Source organism: Ambystoma mexicanum, chromosome 9 (genome assembly GCF_040938575.1).
Source record: "Ambystoma mexicanum isolate Mex_15411 chromosome 9, UKY_AmexF1_1, whole genome shotgun sequence".
In the NCBI taxonomy this organism is placed as follows: domain Eukaryota; kingdom Metazoa; phylum Chordata; class Amphibia; order Caudata; family Ambystomatidae; genus Ambystoma; species Ambystoma mexicanum.
The window spans coordinates 16,026,529-16,048,534 of NC_090931.1; the positions used below are offsets into that span (position 1 = coordinate 16,026,529).

Genomic DNA, 22,006 nt, shown 5'->3' on the forward strand with positions numbered 1-22,006 from the left:
ATCCCGGACCACCTGTGAGGCTTAGACCGTACCGGATACCCGAAGCCAGGCGAAACATCATCAAATCCGAGGTGGATGAGATGTTAAGGATGGATATCATCGAGCCTTCTGTCAGCGTTTGGTCGTCCCCCATAGTACTCGTCCCTAAACCGGATGGCTCGGTCCGTTTCTGTATGGACTACAGACAATTGAACGCGGTGTCCCGATACGAAGCCTGTCCAATGCCTCGGATGGACGAACTCCTGGAGGGCCTTGGAGCAGCCAGTTTCTTAAGTGCTCTAGACTTAACCAAGGGCTATTGGCAAATACCCCTTCGCTCCCAGGACAGGGAGAAAACTGCCTTTTCCACCCCACAAGGCTTATATCAGTATAAGATCCTGCCCTTTGGCCTCCACTGGGCCCCCGCCACGTTCCAGAGACTGATGGACATCATACTGAGACCGCATGCTGGATACGCTGCTGCCTACCTGGACGACATTGTGGTATACAGCCAATCCTGGGGATCGCATCTGAACCACCTAGAACTAGTAGTGGCTGATTTACAGAGGGCAGGACTACATATCAACCGCAGGAAGACTACGATGGGAACCCACGAAACCAAATATCTGGGCCACATAGTGGGTAGGGGAGTGCTGAAACCACAGTTGTCCAAAACACAGGCTATCCATGATATACCGACTCCCACCAACAGGAAACAAATACGAGCGTTCCTGGGGTTGATCGGGTATTACCGAAGATTTATCCCTGACTTCTCCTCGATAGCCGCTCCCTTGACAGACGCATTGAGGCTCAAGGGGAATCCCAACCTGACCAATGACCCGAGGGCCCAGAACGCCATAGCACACCTAAAGCGAAGGATCACGTCCAACCCGGTCCTCTGCTGCCCGGACTTCCAGAAACATTTCTTTTTACAAACGGACGCCTCAAACGAGGGCCTGGGAGCGGTGTTATCACAGATGAATGGGGAGGACCTGCACCCGGTGTGCTTCACCAGATGGAAATTGTTGCCCCATGAGGCGGCTTACTCAACCATTGAGAAGGAGTGTTTGGCCATCAAGTGGGCCGTTGACTCGCTCCGGTACTATCTGTTGGGTCGCCGGTTCACTCTGTACACCGACCATGCCCCCCTCCAGTGGCTGGCTCAAAATAAGGACACGATGTGTGAAGCTGCTCCTCGGCTGGTGCCGCGGCGTGTAGCCGGCCCGCACGAGTCGGGAGGCGTTGCCTTGTCCGCCCTTTCCCTTGCGGCAAGGGAAGGGAAAACCGCTACGGGCAGCCGCGGCAAGGCCGCGGAAGGAGCCGCTGTGTACAGCCGCGGCGGGGCCGCCATGTACTCACCTGATCACCCCGGTCCGGGGGAGAGGGAGCAGTGCCCACGACGGCACCGAGATGCGGGACAACGGCGCCCGGCTCACCGCCCCCGTGCTCCTCCTGACGGTGCCGGAGCTGCGTGTTGCTGGGGAGGGACGCCCAGCATCCGGATGTGTCCCTACACGTCCCTACATGGCTCGGCCACAACCGCATGGCCAACGCAACCGCCCACCACCACAAGGGGAACGGGAATGGCGACACCCCGGGACGGCAACCCTTAAGAAGGGCGGGACCACGTCCCAGGAACCAATGAGAAGGGGGTTAAACCAGACCCTCAGTGATTGGAGGGGGCTTGAAACCTCCAGGTGCGTTAAAAGCGCGCCAAACGAGACTAATGTGTTGCTCTCATTCCACAGGACACGGAGAAGAGAGAGGAGAGAGAACCAGAGTGGTGGGCCTATCCGGACACCGGCTTGAGATAGGACCAAGCCAGGACTAACGCTGCTGTACTACGGGAGGCCAAGACACTGGTGAAGCTAACAGGGAGGACTTGACAGTTATTCTTTCAGCATTTGCTGCCCTTAACCAGTGAATAAATATTGTTTCAGCATTTGCCTATCTCCGACTATAATTCCACACTTCACAGTTACCCATGTCTCAAAAAAGAATGTCCGACAACCTGAGAGGTGTGAGAGAAGTTCAATATGAGGCACAGGATAGGGTGCCTTCACTAGAGTTTGAAACTTGTAACTCTGAAGATTCCTTAACATCAGACGCCTCTTTGATGGAGAGACCCTTTCCTAAAATTAGGAGGGAAAAAGCAGGTTCGGGAAGGAGCAAGCGAGTGATGAGAGAACACACGTGCAATAGGGATGCTCATGCCACGGCCATCGGATATGCACGAATAATCGACTTGCAACCGGTCTTGATTTCTTCCATGGCAGTATCATTAACCCCTTTCACAAAATCATATGAATAGGTCAATGAAAACATGAAAGATCAGTCCACACTAATGGCGTTAATGAATTCGAAATGAGTGCACCTGGAGGATCAATTTGGTCGACACAACAACAAACATGAAGGTACAATCAAAAGGATTGAGGCAACCCTGACCAGATTGATGGAACAAAGAGGTAATGATAATATGGACAAAAAAGTACTGGCAGAAGTGGCTAAAGAGGCTTTATCGTTATTCAAAAATGCAAAACCGAATACAGTAAATGGTTTACATCAGTTCCAGACTTCAGCCAACGTTATGCCAGTTAATAACTCGATGTCTGCATACTGTGCGAGAAATGTTACCACTGGGATTAATAATCACACCGACGCACCTGAGGAACACATTAATTTGGCCTCAACAGGGTTGTCATCAGGCCACCATTCAAATAATGGGAGACAGAGTGGAGGGCCCTTGGCATTTGATTTAATCATTGGTCAGTCTCCTGATTTGGTAATCCCTCATGGGGATCTTCCGTTATTATCCAAGAACATTGGTTCAGCTCCGGACGTTTCTCTAGAGACTGACGTGGCTGAGGTATCTTTCAACACAGCGTTCGAACAAGCTCAAAGCCAAGCAAATCTGGCTCTGTTAGATGTCCAGATTGCAACGTCTTCTAGTAATCAAAATCTTGAAGTGGACACGAGAGTTGAGGAACTGCCGACCTTAGTACCTTCAAAGAATGATGTCAAAGCTTTTCCAATTTTTAAGAGAGGAGCGCCTGATGTAGAGAAGTCAACGAGTTGCAAACAACCGTTGAAAAACAAATTAAAGAAACCGAAAAATTTGCCTGGTCGCAAAAACTCTAAGCTAACTGGCTCAAGAACATTTTTGAGGAACATTAAAGTGGTACATATACTGGCAAATGGAAGTGGATCTAATTTAGCAACGACGACAGAGAACAACACTGTGAAAATGCAAGCAAAGGTCTCGGCGTTGCCAGTAGTTAAGGACGGGGCACAGATTATTTCCTCTAATGAGATATCAGAAGAAATTATGAATATGTCAACCTACTATGACATCGAAGATGAAAATCTAATTGAGAGGATTCCACTCCCTGGACCAGTGGAAAAAACGTGTCCAAAATTGCCTTTAGAAGCTCAGTCTGATGGGACTTGTAAGGATGCAATGCAGAAGAAAGATGTCCAGACTAATGGAGACACGCAAGAGTGTCCAAAACAAGGCGGAGGAGGAGGGCCGCCTATTGAAAACAAGGCTACCATGGTTAGACTATGTACCATTAATCATAGCACGGAGTCCAGTAGTCCAGCAAGTACAGCGTGCATGAGCCCTGTGTTTCTCACATTACATGAGAGACGGGAGATGATATGCGGAAAACTGAGCAATGAGTCCAGCGGCTGTCTGCCTAAGAACTTCCAACCATCTAAATCTGAAGGGAAAAGAGAAATGGGCACTTCTGGAATACCCCATGTGTTCTCTAAACCAGTTCCTTTACAGGCCCGTGATGATGCTTCTGTAGACAACAACTCCCTGAGAATCAGTCAATCTATAACAAATCAAAGATAAGGAGGAGGTCTCAAGGGCAAGGGGCCAATATTCAAACTAGTAATTGACCGTGTGGACTCACGGGAGAAATTGGTTCTAAACAGACACAACGTCATAAAATTACTGCATCATGTCCCAGGTCTTCGCCTAATTGTGTCAAACGATGTAAAGATCGTTTAATTTCCTGAAGAAGAACGGACCGACAAGGTGGTGTTGCACCTGTCATCGAATGTAATCCGGTCAGTAATTTTGGAAGCATGTGATGCATTTTTATCATTGGGTTTTGACATTCATAAATATCAGGATGTCTTACCACCAGGCCCAGCAAAGTAGTTCAGTCAAAATCTGGCCCCTACAACGGCGAATAAGGCAGTACGATCCTCAATAGGGGTCAAAAATAGTGATCGCCGGTCTGATAGCTCGAGACAAGAAAGTCACTCCATTCGAGAAGACAATGAAAAGGTGTCTGCAGAGCCTGTCTTTGGGAAGAAGCAGGGCCTGCTTGTGGGAAATGGAGTTTAGCCAAATGATGGTTTTAAAGATAACATCCAAATAACTATTCAAGGTGCAAGAGCTGATGAGCGCCTTAATGTCAGTGACAATAAAAAACCCTCTAATTCAAATCAAAATGAAGAGTGGCAATGGTTGGCATCTTCCTTGAACTCGAAGAATTATAAATAATGCAGGAGGAGAAACTAGTTGACGGATGTGTGATTGCATCCTGGAACACACAGGGTTTCAGTCATCTGTTTTTATCAAATTGGTTGGAAGGGATAGGCATAGCATGCCTACAAGAAACTTGGATCACCGAAACGCCATTGGTGGCAGAATTTGGAATTGATTGCAATCCAGCAATAAAGTCGGAGAAAGGATGGCCTATGGCAGGTCTAATAACATTGGTTCGAAGAACAACTGATTATCGGATTATGAAATTTACAAATGTTTCTCCGTTTGTTCAAGTCACTACGATTGGCAACGCTGAGGTGTTGAGTAACCCTCAAACTCGGTTAAAGATTGTGAATATATACTGGAACCATGAAAGAGCTGTTAAGCAGTGGTTTATTGATCAAATATAAACCATATTAGACAGCTTGATGGAAGAAGAAAACTCTGAGAATATAATTCTTTGTGGGGACTTCAATATCGATTTTTTTTTTTAAGAACACACTGACAAAATGGTCTTAGCTCATGAATGGCTGGAGGAAATGGAAGCTAGAAAGATCTATATGCTGAATGGCTGTACTCGTGGAGACATACCACTGGCACTCACATGGCGGCGTGCTGAACAAACATCAACGATCGATTATATGTTTGTTTCAGAGAGGCTTCATGCAAAAGTAAAATCTTTGGAAGTACTACAAACACAGTACTGTGACGATGACAAGCTACAACTAGAGCTCTTAGTAGATAAATCGCGATCAAAAGAACCGGGCCCCATAAGGTGTTGGTGCAAGCCAATAGAATCGGTCTCAGACTTGATTTCGCTGAAGTTTCTCAGATTTCTTCACAGTTCGGGCTAAGAGCCAAATCTGTTGAATACGACGATATGTTATTCCAATTTCAGACGAAAAACGCAGGTTCAAGACATCTGAACTTCAATCATACATATTGTTTCAGCATGGAAATATTGAAACGGAAACGTACGATGAGAGCTGAGATTCGTCAAAACCGAAATCTCGATCTACAAACAAGAAAACTAAAAAATCGTGTGGCCAAGCAAAAGTTTAAGAACTGGATGATGTCTCACAAACATCAAATGCTGCAAAAAGATGCATGGAAAATGATGGAGAGCTTTAGCAATAAAAACACACAAGACTTTTGGAGCCTAATTAATATCACTCAAGCATCCCAACGGCCCTTCAAACCTGTCTGGTGTCTGAGGCGGAGTGGATCTTGCCTTTCTCAGAGCTATATAAATGCAATAATGAACCAGCAGTACCTTTTGGAGAAAAATAATAATGGGTGGGTTCTTTCTTTTTGCAAAAGAAGACATTGAGACGATCATTTGAAAGGCAAATAATTCCAGAGCATCTTTAACCAACTTCACCATCAAACAGCATCCGGAAATCTGGGCAGAGGTCTGTTTGGCCTTATTTGAAAGAATAAAAATACAACACCAAACCCTGAGGTCCTGGAAAACAGCTGTGATAGTGCCTATTTTTAAGAAGGGCGATTGCACTTGTCCAAAAGATTATCGACCTGTAGCGTTACTTGATGTAATGGGAAAAATTTACGATACTCTTATTAAAGTGTGCCTCAAAATCCCAGCGAGTGGACAAGAGGCAATCAGGTTTTGTTAAAAATGGAGGTTGCTCTCTAAAACTGTTGATTTTAAATCTAATAAAAATGGAAGCCCTGAGAACGCATAAACAAGTTTATTTGGCTTTTATTGATCTGTCTTATGCGTTTGACACCATTGACCGTGAGTTGTTATGGAGAAAGTTACAGGCGTGGGGCTGTCCAGAAGATCTGTTGGCTGCCAGTCGTGATCGCCATAGTGGAACTTCGATTCGAATACGGTTAGATCAGTCCGGGGCATTGTCCGCTGAGATTAATACATTCAAGGGTGTGAAACAGGGCTGTCCCTTAGCTGCAGCAATGTTTAGCCTTTTCATATCTGACATTGGAGACACTATTGATGCAGTGAAATCGTTTCCACCGAAACTACACAAACCCCATCTCAGTTGGTTGTTACATGCAGATGATTTGATTTTGATGGATGTAACACCGATTGGATTACAACGAAAACTTGAAGCTGTACAAGAATATGTGAGTTCCAACCATCCGAAGATCAACACTAGAAAATGTGAGATTCTTGTGTTTAAAAATTTGCAAACCACAAAAACAGCGCCTGGCAAAAAGAAATTCACTTTAACGTCTTGAGTTGTGTAAAATACTTAGGAATGGTACTAAGTGCAAGTAAATATGACGGTCCGTGGATCATAGGCTTCCCTCCTTGCCTGGCTTCCCTCCTTGCCTAGGGTGGCATCGCTCCACATGTCTCAGGTCTTTCCTCGGCTTCCCTCCTTGCCTGTGTTGGCATCGCTTCCCATGTCTCAGGTCTTTCCTCAGCTTCACTCCTTGCCTGTGGCGGCATCTCTCCCCATGTCTCAGGTCTTTCCACTGCATCCCTCCTTGCCTGTGGCGGCATCGATCCCCATGACTCGGGTCTTTCCTCGGCTTCCCTCCTTGCCTGTGGTGGCATCTCTCCCCATGTCTCAGGTCTTTCCTCGGCTTCCCTCCTTGCCTGTGGCGGCATCACTCCCCATGTCTCAGGTCTTTCCTCGGCTTCCCTCCTTGCCTGTTGCGGCATCTCTCCCCATGTTTCAAGTCTTTCCTCGGCTTCCCTCCTTGCCTGTAGCGGCATCGCCCCCCATGTCTCTGGTTTTTCCTCGGCTTCCCTCCTTGCCTGTGTTGGCATCGCTCCCTATGTCTCAGGTCTTTCCTCGGCTTCCCTCCTTACCTGTGGCGTCATCGCTCCCCATGTCTCAGGTCTTTCCTCGGCTTCCCTCCTTGCCTGTGGCGGCATTGCTGCCCATGTCTCAGGTCTTTCCTCGGCTTCCCTCTTTGCCTGTGGCGGCATCACTGCCCATGTCTCAGGTCTTTCCTCGGCTTCCCTCCTTGCCTGAGGCAGGCGTTGCTCCCCATGTCTCAGGTCTTTCCTCGACTTCTCTCCTTGCCTGTGACGGCATTGCTCCCCATGTCTCAGGTCTTTCCTCAGCTTCCCTCCTTGCCTGAGCGGTGTCGCTCCCCATGTCTCAGGTCTTTCCTCGGCTTCCCTCCTTGCCTGAGGCAGGCGTTGCTCCCCATGTCTCAGGTCTTTCCTCGGCTTCCCTCCTTGCCTGTGGCGGCATCGCTCCCCATGTCTCAGGTGTTTCCTCAGCTTCCCTCCTTGCCTGAGGCAGGCGGTGCTCCCCATGTCTCAGGTCTTTCCTCCTTGCCTGTGGCGGCATCGCTCCTCATGTCTCAGGTCTTTCCTCGGCTTCCCTCCTTGCCTGTGGCGGCATCGCTCCCCAAGTCTCAGGTCTTTCCTCGGCTTCTCTCCTTGACTGTGGGGCATCGGTCCCCATGTCTCAGGTCTTTCCTCAGCTTCCCTCCTTGCCTGAGGCAGGCGGTGCTCCCCATGTTTCAGGTCTTTCCTCCTTGCCTGTGGCGGCATCGCTCCCCATGTCTCAGGTCTTTCCTCGGCTTCCCTCCTTGCCTGTGGCGGCATCGCTCCCCATGTCTCAGGTCTTTCCTCGGCTTCCCTCCCTGCCTGTGGTGGCATCGCTCCCTATGTCTCAAGTCTTTCCTCGACTTCCCTCCTTGCCTGTGGCGGGCATCGCTCCCCATGTCTCAGGTATTTCCTCGGCTTCCCTCCTTGCCTGAGGCAGGCGTTGCTCCCCATGTCTCAGGTCTTTCCTCAGCTTCCTTCCTTGCCTGTGGTGGCATCGCTCCCCATGTCTCAGGTCTTTCCTCGGCTTCCCTCCTTGCCTGTGGCGGCATCTCTCCCCATGTCTCAGGTCTTTCCTCGGCTTCCCTCCTTGCCTGAGGCAGGCGTTGCTCCCCATGTCTCAGGTCTTTCCTCGGCTTCCTTCCTTGCCTGTGGTGACATCGCTCCCCATGTCTCAGGTCTTTCCTCGGCTTCCCTCCTTGCCTGTGGCGGCATCTCTCCCCATGTCTCAGGTCTTTCCTCGGCTTCCCTCCTTGCCTGAGGCAGGCGGTGCTCCCCATGTCTCGGGTCTTTCCTCCTTGCCTGTGGCAGCATCGCTCCCCATGTCTCAGGTCTTTCCTCGACTTCCCTCCTTGCCTGTGGCGGCATCCCTCCCCATGTCTCAAGTCTTTCCTGGGCTTGCCTCCCTGCCTGTGGTGGCATCGCTCCCTATGTCTCAAGTCTTTCCTCGACTTACCTCCTTGTCTGTGGCGGGCGTCGCTCCCCATGTCTCAGGTCTTTCCGCGGCTTCCCTCCTTGCCTGAGGCGGAATCGCTCCCCGTGTCTCCGGTCTTTGCTCGACTTCCCTCCTTGCCTGTGATGGCATCGCTCCCCATGACTCAGGTCTTTCCTCGGCTTCCCTCCTTGCCTGTGGCAGCATCGCTCCCCATGTCTCAGGTCTTTCCTCGGCTTCCCTCCTTGCTTGTGGTGGCATCGCTCCCTATGTCTCAGGTCTTTCCTCGGCTTCCCTCCTTGCCTGAGGCAGGCGTTGCTCCCCATGTCTCAGGTCTTTCCTTGGCTTCGTTCCTTGCCTGTGGTGGCATCGCTCCCCATGTCTCAGGTCTTTCCTCGGCTTCCCTCCTTGCCTTTGGCGGCATCACTCCCCATGTCTCAGGTCTTTCCTCGGCTTCCCTCCTTGCGGGTGGGGGCATCGCTCCCCATGTCTCATGTCTTTCCTCAGCTTCCCTCCTTGCATGTCGCAGCATCTCTCCCCATGTCACAGGTCTTTTCTCGGCTTTCCTCCTTGCCTCTGGGGGCATCGCTCCCCATGTCTCAGGTCTTTCCTCGGATTCCCTCCTTGCCTGTGGGGCTTCGCTCCCCATATCGCGGGTCTTTCCACGGCTTCCCTCCTTGCCTGAGGCAGGCGTTGCTCCCCACATCTCAGGTCTTTCCTCGGCTTCCCTCCTTGCCTGTGGCGGCATCGCTCCCCATGTCTCAGGTCTTTCCTCGACTTCCCTCCTTGTCTGTGGCGGCATCGCTCCCCATGTCTCAGGTCTTTCCTCGGTTTCCCTCCTTGCCTGTGGTGGCATCGCTCCCTATGTCTCAAGTCTTTCCGCGACTTCCCTCCTTGTCTGTGGCGGGCGTCGCTCCCCATGTCTCAGGTCTTTCCTCGGCTTCCCTCCTTGCCTGAGGCGGAATCGCTCCCCGTGTCTCCGGTCTTTGCTCGGCTTCCCTCCTTGCCTGTGATGGCATCGCTCCCCATGTCTCAGGTCTTTCCTCGGCTTCCCTCCTTGCCTGTGGCGGCATCGCTCCCTATGTCTCAAGTCTTTCCTCGGCTTCCCTCCTTGCCTCGTGTGGCATCGCTCCCTATGTCTCAAGTCTTTCCTCAGCTTTCCTCCTTGCCTGTGGCGGCATCGCTCCCCATGTCTCAGGTCTTTCCTCGGCTTCCCTCCTTGCCTGTGGTGGGATCGCTCCCCATGTCTCAGGTCTTTCCTCGGCTTCCCTCCTTGCCTGTGGTGGGATCACTCCCCATGTTTCAGGTCTTTCCTCGGCTTCCCTCCTTGCCTGTGGCGGCATCGCTTCCCATGTCTCAAGTCTTTCCTCGGCTTCCCTCCTTGCCTGTGGCGGCATCGCTCCCCATGTCTCAAGTCTTTCCTCGGCTTCCCTCCTTGCCTGTGGCGGCATCGCTCCCCATGTCTCAAGTCTTTCCTCGGCTTGCCTCCTTGCCTGTGGTGGGATCACTCCCCATGTCTCAGGTCTTTCCTCGGCTTCCCTCCTTGCCTGTGGTGGGATCGCTCCCCATGTCTCAGGTCTTCCCTCGGCTTCCCTCCTTGCCTGTGGCAGGAGTTGCACACCTGCCACATCCTTTCAGTCAATGAACATTCAAAAGTGGCTACTCTCGGTTCCCTTCACTCCTTAGCGTGCCAGACGCAGCCCCGGTGCTAATAGTGTCCTTGTCCGCAGCTGCTGGGCCATACGGGTTCGTATGAGCGCAGATGCCCCCTTAATGCACTCTCGCTTTACTTGGGGAATACACCCTTCTTCTGGGTTCATAAGAACCTGTATTGCCTGCAGCTGTGGACAATAAAGCTTGATGTTTCTGGCACATCATTCAGCCACAATACTCAGTCCTTCCTGGGCCAACATTACCCCAGGAGACTGCTCCAAGCAACTGATTAATTTGGTTTCTAAACAGGATTTGTGATTTAGTCACTTTACAATGTCATTTCACCCCAGGGTGTGAGGACTACAGCAGGCGCTATCGTCCCTTACAGTCGTTATGCACCTCTTTCATTGCCTCAGCCCATGTTTACGGAATGGGCCAATAACACCTGTTACATCCCTCTCCCTGTGGGCTGTAATGACTCCTGCATTGGCCAGTCCATCCATCTTCTCTCACAGTTCCTACTGCATCCAAGCAGAGGCATTGCTAGATGGGGTTGAGGGGGCTATAGCCCCAGGTCTTTTGCTTGCAGCCCGGATAGAAACTTAGGGCTACCACCAAAAGGCCAGCGAGCCCCGAGTCCTGACAGTGCTGACATTAGCGTAGCCCCAGATCTTTTACAAACCAACACCCACTGCTCTAAGGAACATATACTCCGCTGACATGCATCACACCATGGGCCTCATTACGAGGTTGGAGGTAGCCTTACCAGTAAAACCGTCAAGGCTACCTCCAAACTCGCATCCAGGTCCGGCACCCGCGAATGGGCAAATACTGGGCTATTCCGGCCCAGCCGGACCCGGTAATTGGCCTTTCGCTGGTGCTGAGCCCGGTACATCCCCATTCCCTATAGGGCTCAATGGGAATGAGGAAGGTGGTAGCAACGGTACTGTTAACAGTACCAGTGCTACAGTCCTGTTCTGCTTGCGGGTGCCGGTATGGCCACCAGGTCAGACCTGGTGGCTGCTAGGGCACCCGCAAGGAGAACTCCTACTATGACGGTACGGTATCAACAGTGCCGGTAGTTCTACCAGCGCCATTGCTGCTTTACCGCCATACTTGTAATGAGGCCCCATGTCTTTGTGTGCGCCTAGCACTCACCTGGGACTCACACACGCCACTTAACACTTTGATTATAGGTTAAAGTAGACACTCATCGGGATGTTCTAGTTGCGCACTTAAATGCATCTCTTTGAAGCTTGGTAACAAGTGTTATATGGTTTAAGGAAAGCTCAGTGCATCACACATAATCCTTATTCAGGAGTGATTTTCTTATTGGCTATTTACCAGTGGACCATAATTCACAGTATTTTCTTTTAGTATTACGTGTGTTTGGGCAGAGACCGTGATGCTTGTTGACTGTGATCTTAGAAGTGATTTTAGAAGTGTTTTTAAATTGTGTGATCGTTGCTTTTTAGACATCATTTTTAGCAACAAAGTAATTATTTTATCCTGCTACTTTTAAAATCATCTAGTGCTCTCCATTACAGTGTACATTTTATACAAATTTAATTTGAGACATACGGTGGCATTAGAGTGCTTTTGCTGCCTGCGACTTTCGCATTTAACCTTTAAACTACATCTCCCAGCAAGTTTGTAGTCCAGGGGACTACATATTCACATACCAGGCGCAAGAGCGAGCGCCGGCGCAAGAGCGAGGAAGCTCCGGATCCGCCTCACTGTGCCTTGATGGGGCTAGCAGAGGTTCTCGCTGCAATTGCGGCAGCCAGGAATATTGTTATCCCGTATGAGCTCTCGCTGGCGTCCCAAGTACCAGTGAGTCCCCATGGGTGCCCTTCAGCTGTCCCATCTGTTTGTGTGCAAGATCCTCTTACTCTCCCTTTCACCGTGAGGGGTAGTGATAAGGATACTGCCGTTATAATGGCATTCTCGCAACCCTTATCCTCTTATGCTGTGTTCCCCACAGATGAAGTGGATATTTCATCCCGGAACACCCCCTGTGATATTGTGCATGGGTGTGGGGGTACTATTGACGGTAGTCTAGAACTAGAAGTCAAGCCATCGGGGGGAGCATTGCAGCGACTGAAAGGTAGCCATTGTGTTGTGCCAGTCAGTCCATAATTTAGTTTGCTTGCTATTTAACACTAGATCCTTGTTCAGACATGCTTTGGAGGTCGCCTCGTATATAGAGGATATGAATATTGATGTTTGCGTGATAACGGAAACCTGGGGACACAGACTAGCTGACCCTACCCTTAATCTTGATACCCCTGAAGGATATACTATGTTAAGATAAGACATTGAGGAAAGTGGGGGGTGGAGTTCGGGGTGCGCTGATCTTCAAATCCTCCCTGACCATTTGAGCAATAAGAGGGTTTATTGTGAACGGCATTGAGTCGTTACATGTGAAAATTGGACTCAATGCTGAATCTACAATGAATCTTCTTCTTATCTTATCTATCTCTTTGATTGAAGACTTTACGCTGGCATTGCCCAACTACCTGTTGTCCACCCTGAAGCCCCACTCCAGCGTTCTATTACTTGTGGATTTCAGCTATTGGCTGGGCCACAAGTAGGATGCTGTGGCCGCAGAACTAGAGACAGCCTTGGCCAATCTAGGCTTTGAGCAGTTGATTCGCTGCCCTGCTCATAATCTCAGTCACACTCATCACATATGTCTAAGTTGAGTCCTGAGCTACTTGAGTATGTTCAGCGGTGAAGCAGGGTGATTTATTAGCAGGCTGGGGGGTCCTGCTACAGGGGCCAGGGCATGTGCTTACATTGCAAACGCTGGGGGCGCCAGAGAGCTGGTTTGGGCTTCCATGACTGGGAACCCCACAGTGAATGCTGGCTCCATGTAGACTCAAGTAGGGGGAATTAGGAACACCCATAACCAGGGTAAGGAAATGAATAACAGCAGAAGAGAAACCGTTCCAAATGTAGTGCTGCAATGGTCCCAGGTTTGACGAGGAGCACTGGGTCCCAGACTTGCCCCTCTATGGGTTCATGGCAACTCTGATGGGCAACGCCGGCCATATATCTAGGTTTTGATTGATTGATTGATTGATTGATTGATATTTTATTTCTATCGCGCTCGTACAGAAGTGTTTGAGAGCGCGACAAGGCAAGGGAGTTCAACAGGGGAGAACAAAAACAGCGATCTTACTAGGCCCAGTGACATTAAGAACACGCAAGTGCATGGGAGAGGGGTGAGGGGGAAAAGTGTATGGAAGGGGGAGAGGTGGAAAGTGCGAAGCAGAGGAGAAACAGATAAATAACAATAAATAAATAATAAAGGCAACAAACAGTGGTAATGCAGCCAGCAATTTGCAAGTGCTAGGTTTAAGGCAGCAGACAAGGTAGGTCTGATAAGTGCAGGAAGAAAAAGGGGGGGGGGTCTATATGGGTACAGATACAGACCCCAGTGCCAGGGGTGGCCCGGAGGCAGTGCAGGAGGGTGGCAGGATGAGCAGGTACCTGGGCCCAAAAGACAGAGGGTGGCCAGGTGCACGGTGCCAAGAGAGAACAGATCAGCAGGGGAGAGGGGGAGCGAACGCAGAAGAAAAGACAAAGGTCTTGAGGTGCTTCCGGAACCGGAGATGATTCTCCTCAAGTTTTAGAGTGGCAGGGAGGCTGTTCCAGAGGGAGGCCCCAGCCGAAGACAGAGATTTACCCCCAGCTCGTTTCTTAGAAAAACGACTGACCCTGAGTGAGTTGCAGGTAGAGCAGCGAAGAGCTCAAAAGGGGAGGTATTTGCGGAGGGATAGCTGAAGGTATTTTGGACCCAGGCCCCAGAAAGCCTTGTGGACAATGCAGAGGGTTTTGAATTTAGTCCTTGCATCCACTGGGAGCCAGTGGAGAGATTTCAGAGCTGGAGAGATACGATCCCAGGGCTTGAGGCCAAGGACAAGTTTCGCAGTCCTGTTCTGGATTAGTTGCAGAGGACGGAGAGTAGAGGCAGGTAGATTTAGATAGAGGCTGTTACAATAGTCCAAGCTAGAGAGAACCAGAGCTTGAGATACCATGAGCTTCTGGGGGAAGGAGAGGAAAGGCAGAGTACCTCTGAGGAGGTGCAGTCGGAAATTTGACTTTTTAGAGACCTCAGAGATGTGGGCGGAGAAGGAAAGTGTGGAGTCAAAGATGACCCCGAGGTTCTTAGCCTCGCAGGTGGGGGTAGGAGGAGGGCCAAGGGAGGCCGGCCAGAGAGTGAGGGGAAAGGATGGTGAAGGTGTGCCGATGAGGAGGATCTCCGTCTTGCTGGCATTCAGACAAAGATCATTGGCGGCACACCAATCTTGAATGGCAGTTAGTCAATCAGAGATGAGAAAGGGAGAGGAGGTGGCAGAGGGCAGCCTGAAAATGAGTTGAGTGTCGTCAGCGTAGCACTGGAAATTTGAGCAGAAAATGGCAATGCAGTGGACAAGAGTTGCCAGGTATTGGTTGAAAAGCCAGGGCGAGAGGTTAGACCCCTGGAGAGCACCACAGGTAGAGAGGAAGATAGATGAAAGGAAGGACCCAAGTTGGACCTGGGAGGGTCGATCTGAGAGGAAAGAGGTCAGCCAGGCCAGAGCCTGATCAGTGATACCCAGGTTTTCACGGGGACGGTTGAGCAGGATGGTATGGTTGACCGTGTCAAAGGCAGAAGAGAGATTGAGTAGGATGAGGGCAGAGGGAATGTTGGAGTCAAGGTTGGAGAGCAGATCTTCACGGATATTCAGGAGAGCAGTTTTCGTGCTTCTGGTGGCTCTGAAGCCAGACTGGTGGTCATGGAGACAGCCAACAGAATTGGAATGAAGGTTAAGCTGAGAGATGGCCAACTCTTCCAGGAGTTTGCCCAGAAAGGGAGTAATGGAAATTGGGCGATAGTTAGCTGGACAAGAAGGATCAGCTGTGGGTTTCTTGAGAAGAGGGTCACAGGGGAGTGCTTCAGAGGGGAGGGGAAGGATCCAGAGGCAAAGGAGTGGTTGCAAAAATCAGCAAGAGCCGGAGCGAGGGTGTCAATGTGGTCCTTGATGGTTTTAGAGGAACAGGGATGAACCTGTTTTGACGAGGCTTTCATAGATCGTAGGTTTCCCACCTGTCCTCCTATGACCATAAATTAATTTAGCCATTCACCCGGATGAGCCTATGATTGTGCCTTGAGCATGCTGCATTCCTTGCTGAGTTGTTCTCTCTCTCTTCACAGGTGAGGCCTTGCTGGAGAGTAACACTGTGGTAGACTATGTGTACTGTTCCCCGTCGCTGCGCTGCGTTCAGACTGCACACCACATACTAAAAGGTAAGGTGTTATATTGTATGTTGGTGTGGTCTCTATTTCCATTGCACATGTTTGCTTCATAGATCAATCATACATACAATTGCATTGAAGTGGTTCCATGCTGCTGTCATGTGGTTCCATGCTGCTGTCATGTGGTGCCATGCTGCTGGCATGTGGTGCCATGCTGCTGGCATGTGGTGCCATGCTGCTGGCATGTGTTGCCATATTACTAGTATGTGTTGCCATGCTGCTGTCATGTGTTGCCATGTTGTTGGTATGTGTTGCCATGCTGCTGACATGCGTTTCCATGCATTGCCATGTTGTTGGCATGCGTTGCCATGTTGCTGGTATGTGGTCCCTGCCATTGAGGATTAACCTGAGAATGGAAAAAACCCTGCTCCATTACCGCGAGGACAGGGCAACCTTTTAAAGTCTGTACAGTGCCCGTGGCTACATGCGCTACAAGTCGCAGACTCTGGGTCGGACTACAGTAAGTGAAGGCCATGCCAATCAAGTGAGGCAGGGGCATAGTGTAAGGCCGTGTCAATCAAGTGAGGCAGGGGCATAGTGTGAGGCCATGCCAATCAAGTGAGGCAGGGGCATAGTGTAAGGCCGTGCCAATCAAATGAGGCACGGGCATAGTGTGAGGCCATGCCAATCAAGTGAGGCAGGGGCATAGTGTAAGGCCATGCCAATCAAGTGAGGCAGGGGCATAGTGTAAGGCCGTGCCAATCAAGTGAGGCAGGGGCATAGTGTAAGGCCGTGCCAATCAAGTGAGACAGGGGCATAGTGTGAGGCCATGCCAATCAAGTGAGGCAGGGGCATAGTGTGAGGCAATGCCAATCAAGTGAGGCAGGGGCATAGTGTAAGGCCGTGCCAATCAAGTGAAGCAGGGGCATAGTGTAAGGCCGTGCCAATCAAGTGAGACAGGGGCATAGTGTGAGGCCATGCCAATCAAGTGAGGCAGGGGCATAGTGTGAGGCCATGCCAATCAAGTGAGGCAGGGGCATAGTGTGCTTTGCCAAAGTATCTGTGTCTGGGTCTTAGATTGAAAAGAGGAAACATGTGCATGGGGGGGGTGGTCTGGCACCAATTAAGATGGCCGCCTAGCACTTCCGCTCCGTCTCCCTCTCTTATTAAATAAGGCATTCTCTTTATCTATCTGCACTTCTCCTGCTAACCTTTACTGTGGGAGCTCCGTGGAATGCTCCGGTGCTGGCTGCTGAAGTCCTGGCTTCGTTTCTCCTTCCTCAGACCGGCCGCGCGGAGCCGCGCCATATGAACGCCTATAGCTTCTAATTACATCCGCCTCGCATGAGGTGACTCCCGGTGCCCCTACTGCTGTGACGTGCCGGCTTCTGGCCTACTCGGCCCCTCCCTCAGAACTACGCAACCGTCTGCTCTCTCTTTATGAGTGTGAGGATTACAAATGTATTGTACAGCATACACTGCCTGCGCCAGTGGCAGGAGCTGCATCAGTACTTTAAACAGTGAAAGTATTTATTTATAACTTGACCGGTGTGAGTGGAAAAGAAGAAAAGTGCTAGAATACCTGCCTTTATCTGTCTCTTAGGTCATAATGACCTCAGCAATTGGCTAGAATATTTCTCCTTGGCTGTGGTCACAGTTCCTCGACTTCCAGCTATATTTGATAATACATCTCACAATCATATAGTTAAAGGACATAAGAGCTACCCTCCTCCTCTTTGCATGACTATTGCATAATACAACGTTTCATCTTGCCTCACTGCTGCATAGAGCAGATTTTGTTTTGCTCTGTTATAATAAGCTGGGGTCTCCATATTGACTTCATAGCTACCAGATCAAACATATACTATTGTTCATCTGTAACAACAAACAACATTAAGCAATTAGGGGTGTGTTCCTTCAGCACTAGACATCCTTGGCGTTAACAACCATCAGTGAAGACTCTGGGTGCCACCTCTACTAGTATATAACACACTGTTACTAAATGCGCTTTTCCTTAAATATGCCATCTGCTGCAAACCTACAGATCACTTGCATCTGAGCTGCTATACTTACCTCATTCTACAGATAAAATGGCTGCCAACAAAAACAACCAAAAAAAACACACCTGCAACGAAAGATCCCACAAATCTGAAAAGGCCCAAAAGTGACTCGCCGCCTCCGCTCAACATATCTGATCCTGCTTTAAATGCAATCTTATCAGAAATGAGAGCATTGCAGCCCTTCATTGAGACCACAAATCAAAAGCTTCAACAATTGGATGACAATGGAAAGGCTTTGAAGAGCGGATGGGGGAGGTTGAGCGACTGGTTGGCATTGCGGAAGACTTGTCCCCCAAGGTGGTTATGCTGGAACAATCTAGCAAAGACCTCCAAAAACACAATGAGGACGTAGAAAACAGGAGCGGACGCAACAACCTTCATATATCAGGCCTACCGCAGGGTTGTGAGGGATCAGATCCAATTGTTTTCTTACAAAAACTACTACCCGCCATTCTTCACTTACCTCCGGAGACGCCTTTTAACATACAGCGAGCTAATCGTGTTGGTCAATTAAGAGTCTCTGGTTCTTCTCATCCTCCTCCTAGAACTCTCATTTTCTATTTACTCGAATATACTCAACTCCAACTCATTATGTCGCCAGTCAAGAAATTGAAATCTCTAATGTGGCATGGCAGTAAATTATACATTGCACAAGATGTGGCTAAAAGTACTACTTTACGTAAGAAGGAGTTCTTGTCTCTTCGCCCAGCCCTCAAACAACTCAACATTCAGTATGGTTTCTATCACCCGTGCTCTTTCAAGGTCACACCCAATGGTCGCTCCGCCTTGTTTGATGACCCGGCTGAGTTAAAGGTTTTCATACGTTCCATCAAAATTGAAAATATGGATACGTCCTCTCCGGTGAATCCTTTGACTTCTACCAGAACATGACTTTTTTCTTTTATGTTTTTTTTCTCTATTACTGTTTTGCTTGTGTATTGAATCTCAGCAAATGCCATGTTTATCTTCTTTTCTTAGCATCGGTGCGACGGTGGTTGGTGTGCGGCCCCTCTTCTGCTGCGCGCTGTCTTTTTCCTTTTGACAGCCCAGTAGGTGTCACCTGCCACTGCCACATTTTTTTCCTTTTTTTGTCTATTTCCTGTCCTGATTCATCCTGTTACTCATATGCTGAGGTTCCGGCTGTACCTGATCCAGAAGTGTTTCCCTATCTGCACACCTCAGTATGCAATGTTTCATATCGGGCATCCCTTCCCTAGGTTCCTCATGTGGTTCCCTCTTGTGTCTTTCCCATGATTCTTTGACATTTAAGTATATCTTGATTTATGTGAAAAGTGTTGCTTCCATGAAATGTGTCCTTTCTCTGTACATATCTGCTTTCCTTTTATTATGGTGCCATATTAATGTCCTAACATCACCCAACCACATACATGAACTTTAAATGCGTTACTTGGAACATTAAGGGCTGCAACCACCCCATTAAAAGGTGTAAGATTATATCTCATGTGAATAAACTTAAACCATCTGTAGTATGCTTACAGGAAACACATTTATCCAATCAGGAGGCTATGAAACTTAAATTCCTGTGTGTTAAGGAGGTTGTTGCCAGCCCTGCTGTTGCCAAGAATAATGGTGTTGCTATACTACTTAGTAAAAAACTGTCTTTTAAAATCCTGGATAAGGATGCAGATCCTGAAGGACGCTGGGTATGGGTCAGGCATCTGATGCACTGTACACATTTCTATTCTGAACATCTATGGACCTATTCATCCTGATCCCCAGTTTTGGATATCTGTCAAAAAAGAATATTCTCAAAAATAACTTTACCAATCTAATTATGTGTGGTGATGTCAATCACGTCCTGGACCCATTCTTGGACAGAAAATCTAGCTGTGTATTCAAAACGTCTAAAACTCACAAGTCTTTTCTGCGATGTCTTTCTGATACAGGTTTTATTGATTCTTGGAGGCTATCGAATCCCACAGAGCTTGACTATACATTCCACTCACTTCCACATAACACACTATCTCGCTTAGATTACATCTTCACTTCTAAAACTCTCACTGGAACTATTGTTGATTCAAACATTTCCAATATCATTATTTCTGATCACGCCCCTGTTAGTACCTCCTTTATTTCTGATGATATTAGTAGGCCCTCTTTGCAGTGGAAATTCAATAATCACTTATTACAGGATCAGCAATTCATTTTATCTGTCCAATCCTTCTTGAAACAGTTCTATGAGGATAATCATGATGACACTACATCGGTGGTAAACAATTGGGATGCATTTAAGGCTGCACTCAGATGTCACATAATGGCATACGTAGGTAGGACAAAAAAATGTGTAAAAAACATCTTGAGAAATGTATATTCCCAACTGACATCTAAAGAGCAGCAATATTATCGAAACCCCAACACCACAAATCTTCATCTTGTTATGGCATTACGCTGCCAAATTAACAATGAACTCGCCAATCTAGCCGCCGGCATCATAATTAAATATAAAATTAAAATTTATCAAACTTCTAATAAAGCTGGGAAGTCACTTGCCTCCTATTTGAAGACTAGGAAAGAAAGGCATTAGGTTTCTCATAAAATATACCTCTGGTATGGTACATAATCACCCCAAGGAAAGCCTGAACTGCTTAAAAAAATTCTATAAGAATTTAAATACTCCCGATACCCCTATCCCTACTGAGAATATCCAATCTTTCCTCAACAATATCAATAGAACATCCTATCTGCAGGTTGATCTCTCCCATCTAGATAATGATTTTACACTTTCTGACATCACACACGCCATTAAGGGGTTAGGTAGGAACAAAGCTCCTGGCCCGGATGGCTTCTCTGCTGAATTTTTCAACACTCTACCTCATTCTCTTGCACCTAAACTTAAATCTTTATATTCTTATTTTGTCTTGCATAAATCCTCCTCCGGCTCTTTTTCTTAAACCCTGCTCATATTATTTCCCAAGCCAGATAAAGACCCCACATGCCCAAATAACTATCGTCTCATATCCCTTATCAATGTAGAATGTAAAATCTTCGCTAAACTTCCCACCCGTAAAATACAATCTTCTCTCCCGGCCTTGATGAAATCTGATGAAGTAGGATATGTAAAAGGACGCAACATCTCCTCTAATGCTAGATCATTTTTGGACGCCCTTTATATTGTTTATAAAGACAAAAAAGATTGAGAGGGTTACGCAGATATTGCCTTGGACACACAAAAGGCCTTTGTGTCAGTTGGGACTTCATGTTTCAATCACTTCATTGGCATGGTTGTGGTGAAAAATTAATTTCCCTTGTTAAACTTTTATATTCTTACCCCAAATCCTCTATTTGTATCAGTGGTCAGTCCTCCTCCTACTTTCCTTTATTAAGAGGTACGCAAGAAGGTTGCCCTCTTTCCCCTACCCTGTATATTCTCTCGTTGGAACCTTTACTAGAGTTCATTAGACCTAATAGAAATATACCAGGACTCCCTGGAGGCTCATCACGTCTTAGGATTGCAGCCTACCCTCATGATGTCCTTATTTTTATTAAAAATCCCAAACTCCACCTGTCCCACCTACTCGACATGCTCCAGCAATTTAGTCTAGTCTCCGGGTATAAACTTAATAAGGAAAAATCTGAAATTCTTCCCCTTAACTCCTTTTGTTATAAATGTGAGCTAGATTAATTTGGTTTAAAATGGTGTAATGACTCTATTAAATATCTAGGTATTAGTTTTGCCCCCACAATACATGATACTATTAAACTTAACTTGCGAATATTATTGGACAAAACTTAAATATCTTACCTCTAAATGGTCCCCCACCCTTTTATCTATCAAGGTGGGGCCAGCTTGATACAATCAAAATGATGCTCTCCCCTATTATCCTATATCACCTTCAGCTCCTCCCGGTTCCACTTCCTCTTTCTTTTTTTAAACCCATCTACTCTGTCTTACTTAACTTCCTTTGGGGTCCCGGTAAATGTGTGGCACTAGCCAAATCAAAAGCTCCATACGATATGTGGTGGGGGGGGGCCAGGTTCCCAGATTTCAAACTTTATCACTCGACTTTCCTTCTAAAACAATCCCACTGTTGGTTTAACTCTTCCCATATGTTGGATATTCCTTCCTAGTTCAAATTAGAGAAAAATGTGGTTTACCCATATGATCCAGCCGATCTCATTTATCTATTTAATCATTCCTCTATGGCCATTTCTGATCCTATTAAAGCCTCCGTCGCTGCTCTTAAGGGCTTTCTTTTCCCCCATAATAAAACTCCAAATAAAAACCTATCCCTCTTACTTTGGCATAACAAAAACATTTAGGGTCATTACGACCTTGGCGGTAAGGGGTTACCGGTGCCGGTAATGGTGCCAGTGCCGTTAACCCCTTACCGCCGCATTACGAGGTCCT

The 22,006-nt window shown here is 48.2% G+C and overlaps 1 protein-coding gene across 1 annotated transcript in view; it reads left to right on the plus strand.

Moving 5' to 3' along the window:
• The window catches only part of UBASH3B (ubiquitin associated and SH3 domain containing B), a 484,216-nt gene that overhangs the window by 402,053 nt on the left and 60,157 nt on the right, over nt 1-22,006 (plus strand). The window contains exon 10 of the mRNA XM_069614082.1: nt 15,536-15,628. Within this exon, the coding sequence (XP_069470183.1) occupies nt 15,536-15,628 (93 nt within the window). The remainder of the gene's footprint in view (nt 1-15,535; nt 15,629-22,006) is intronic.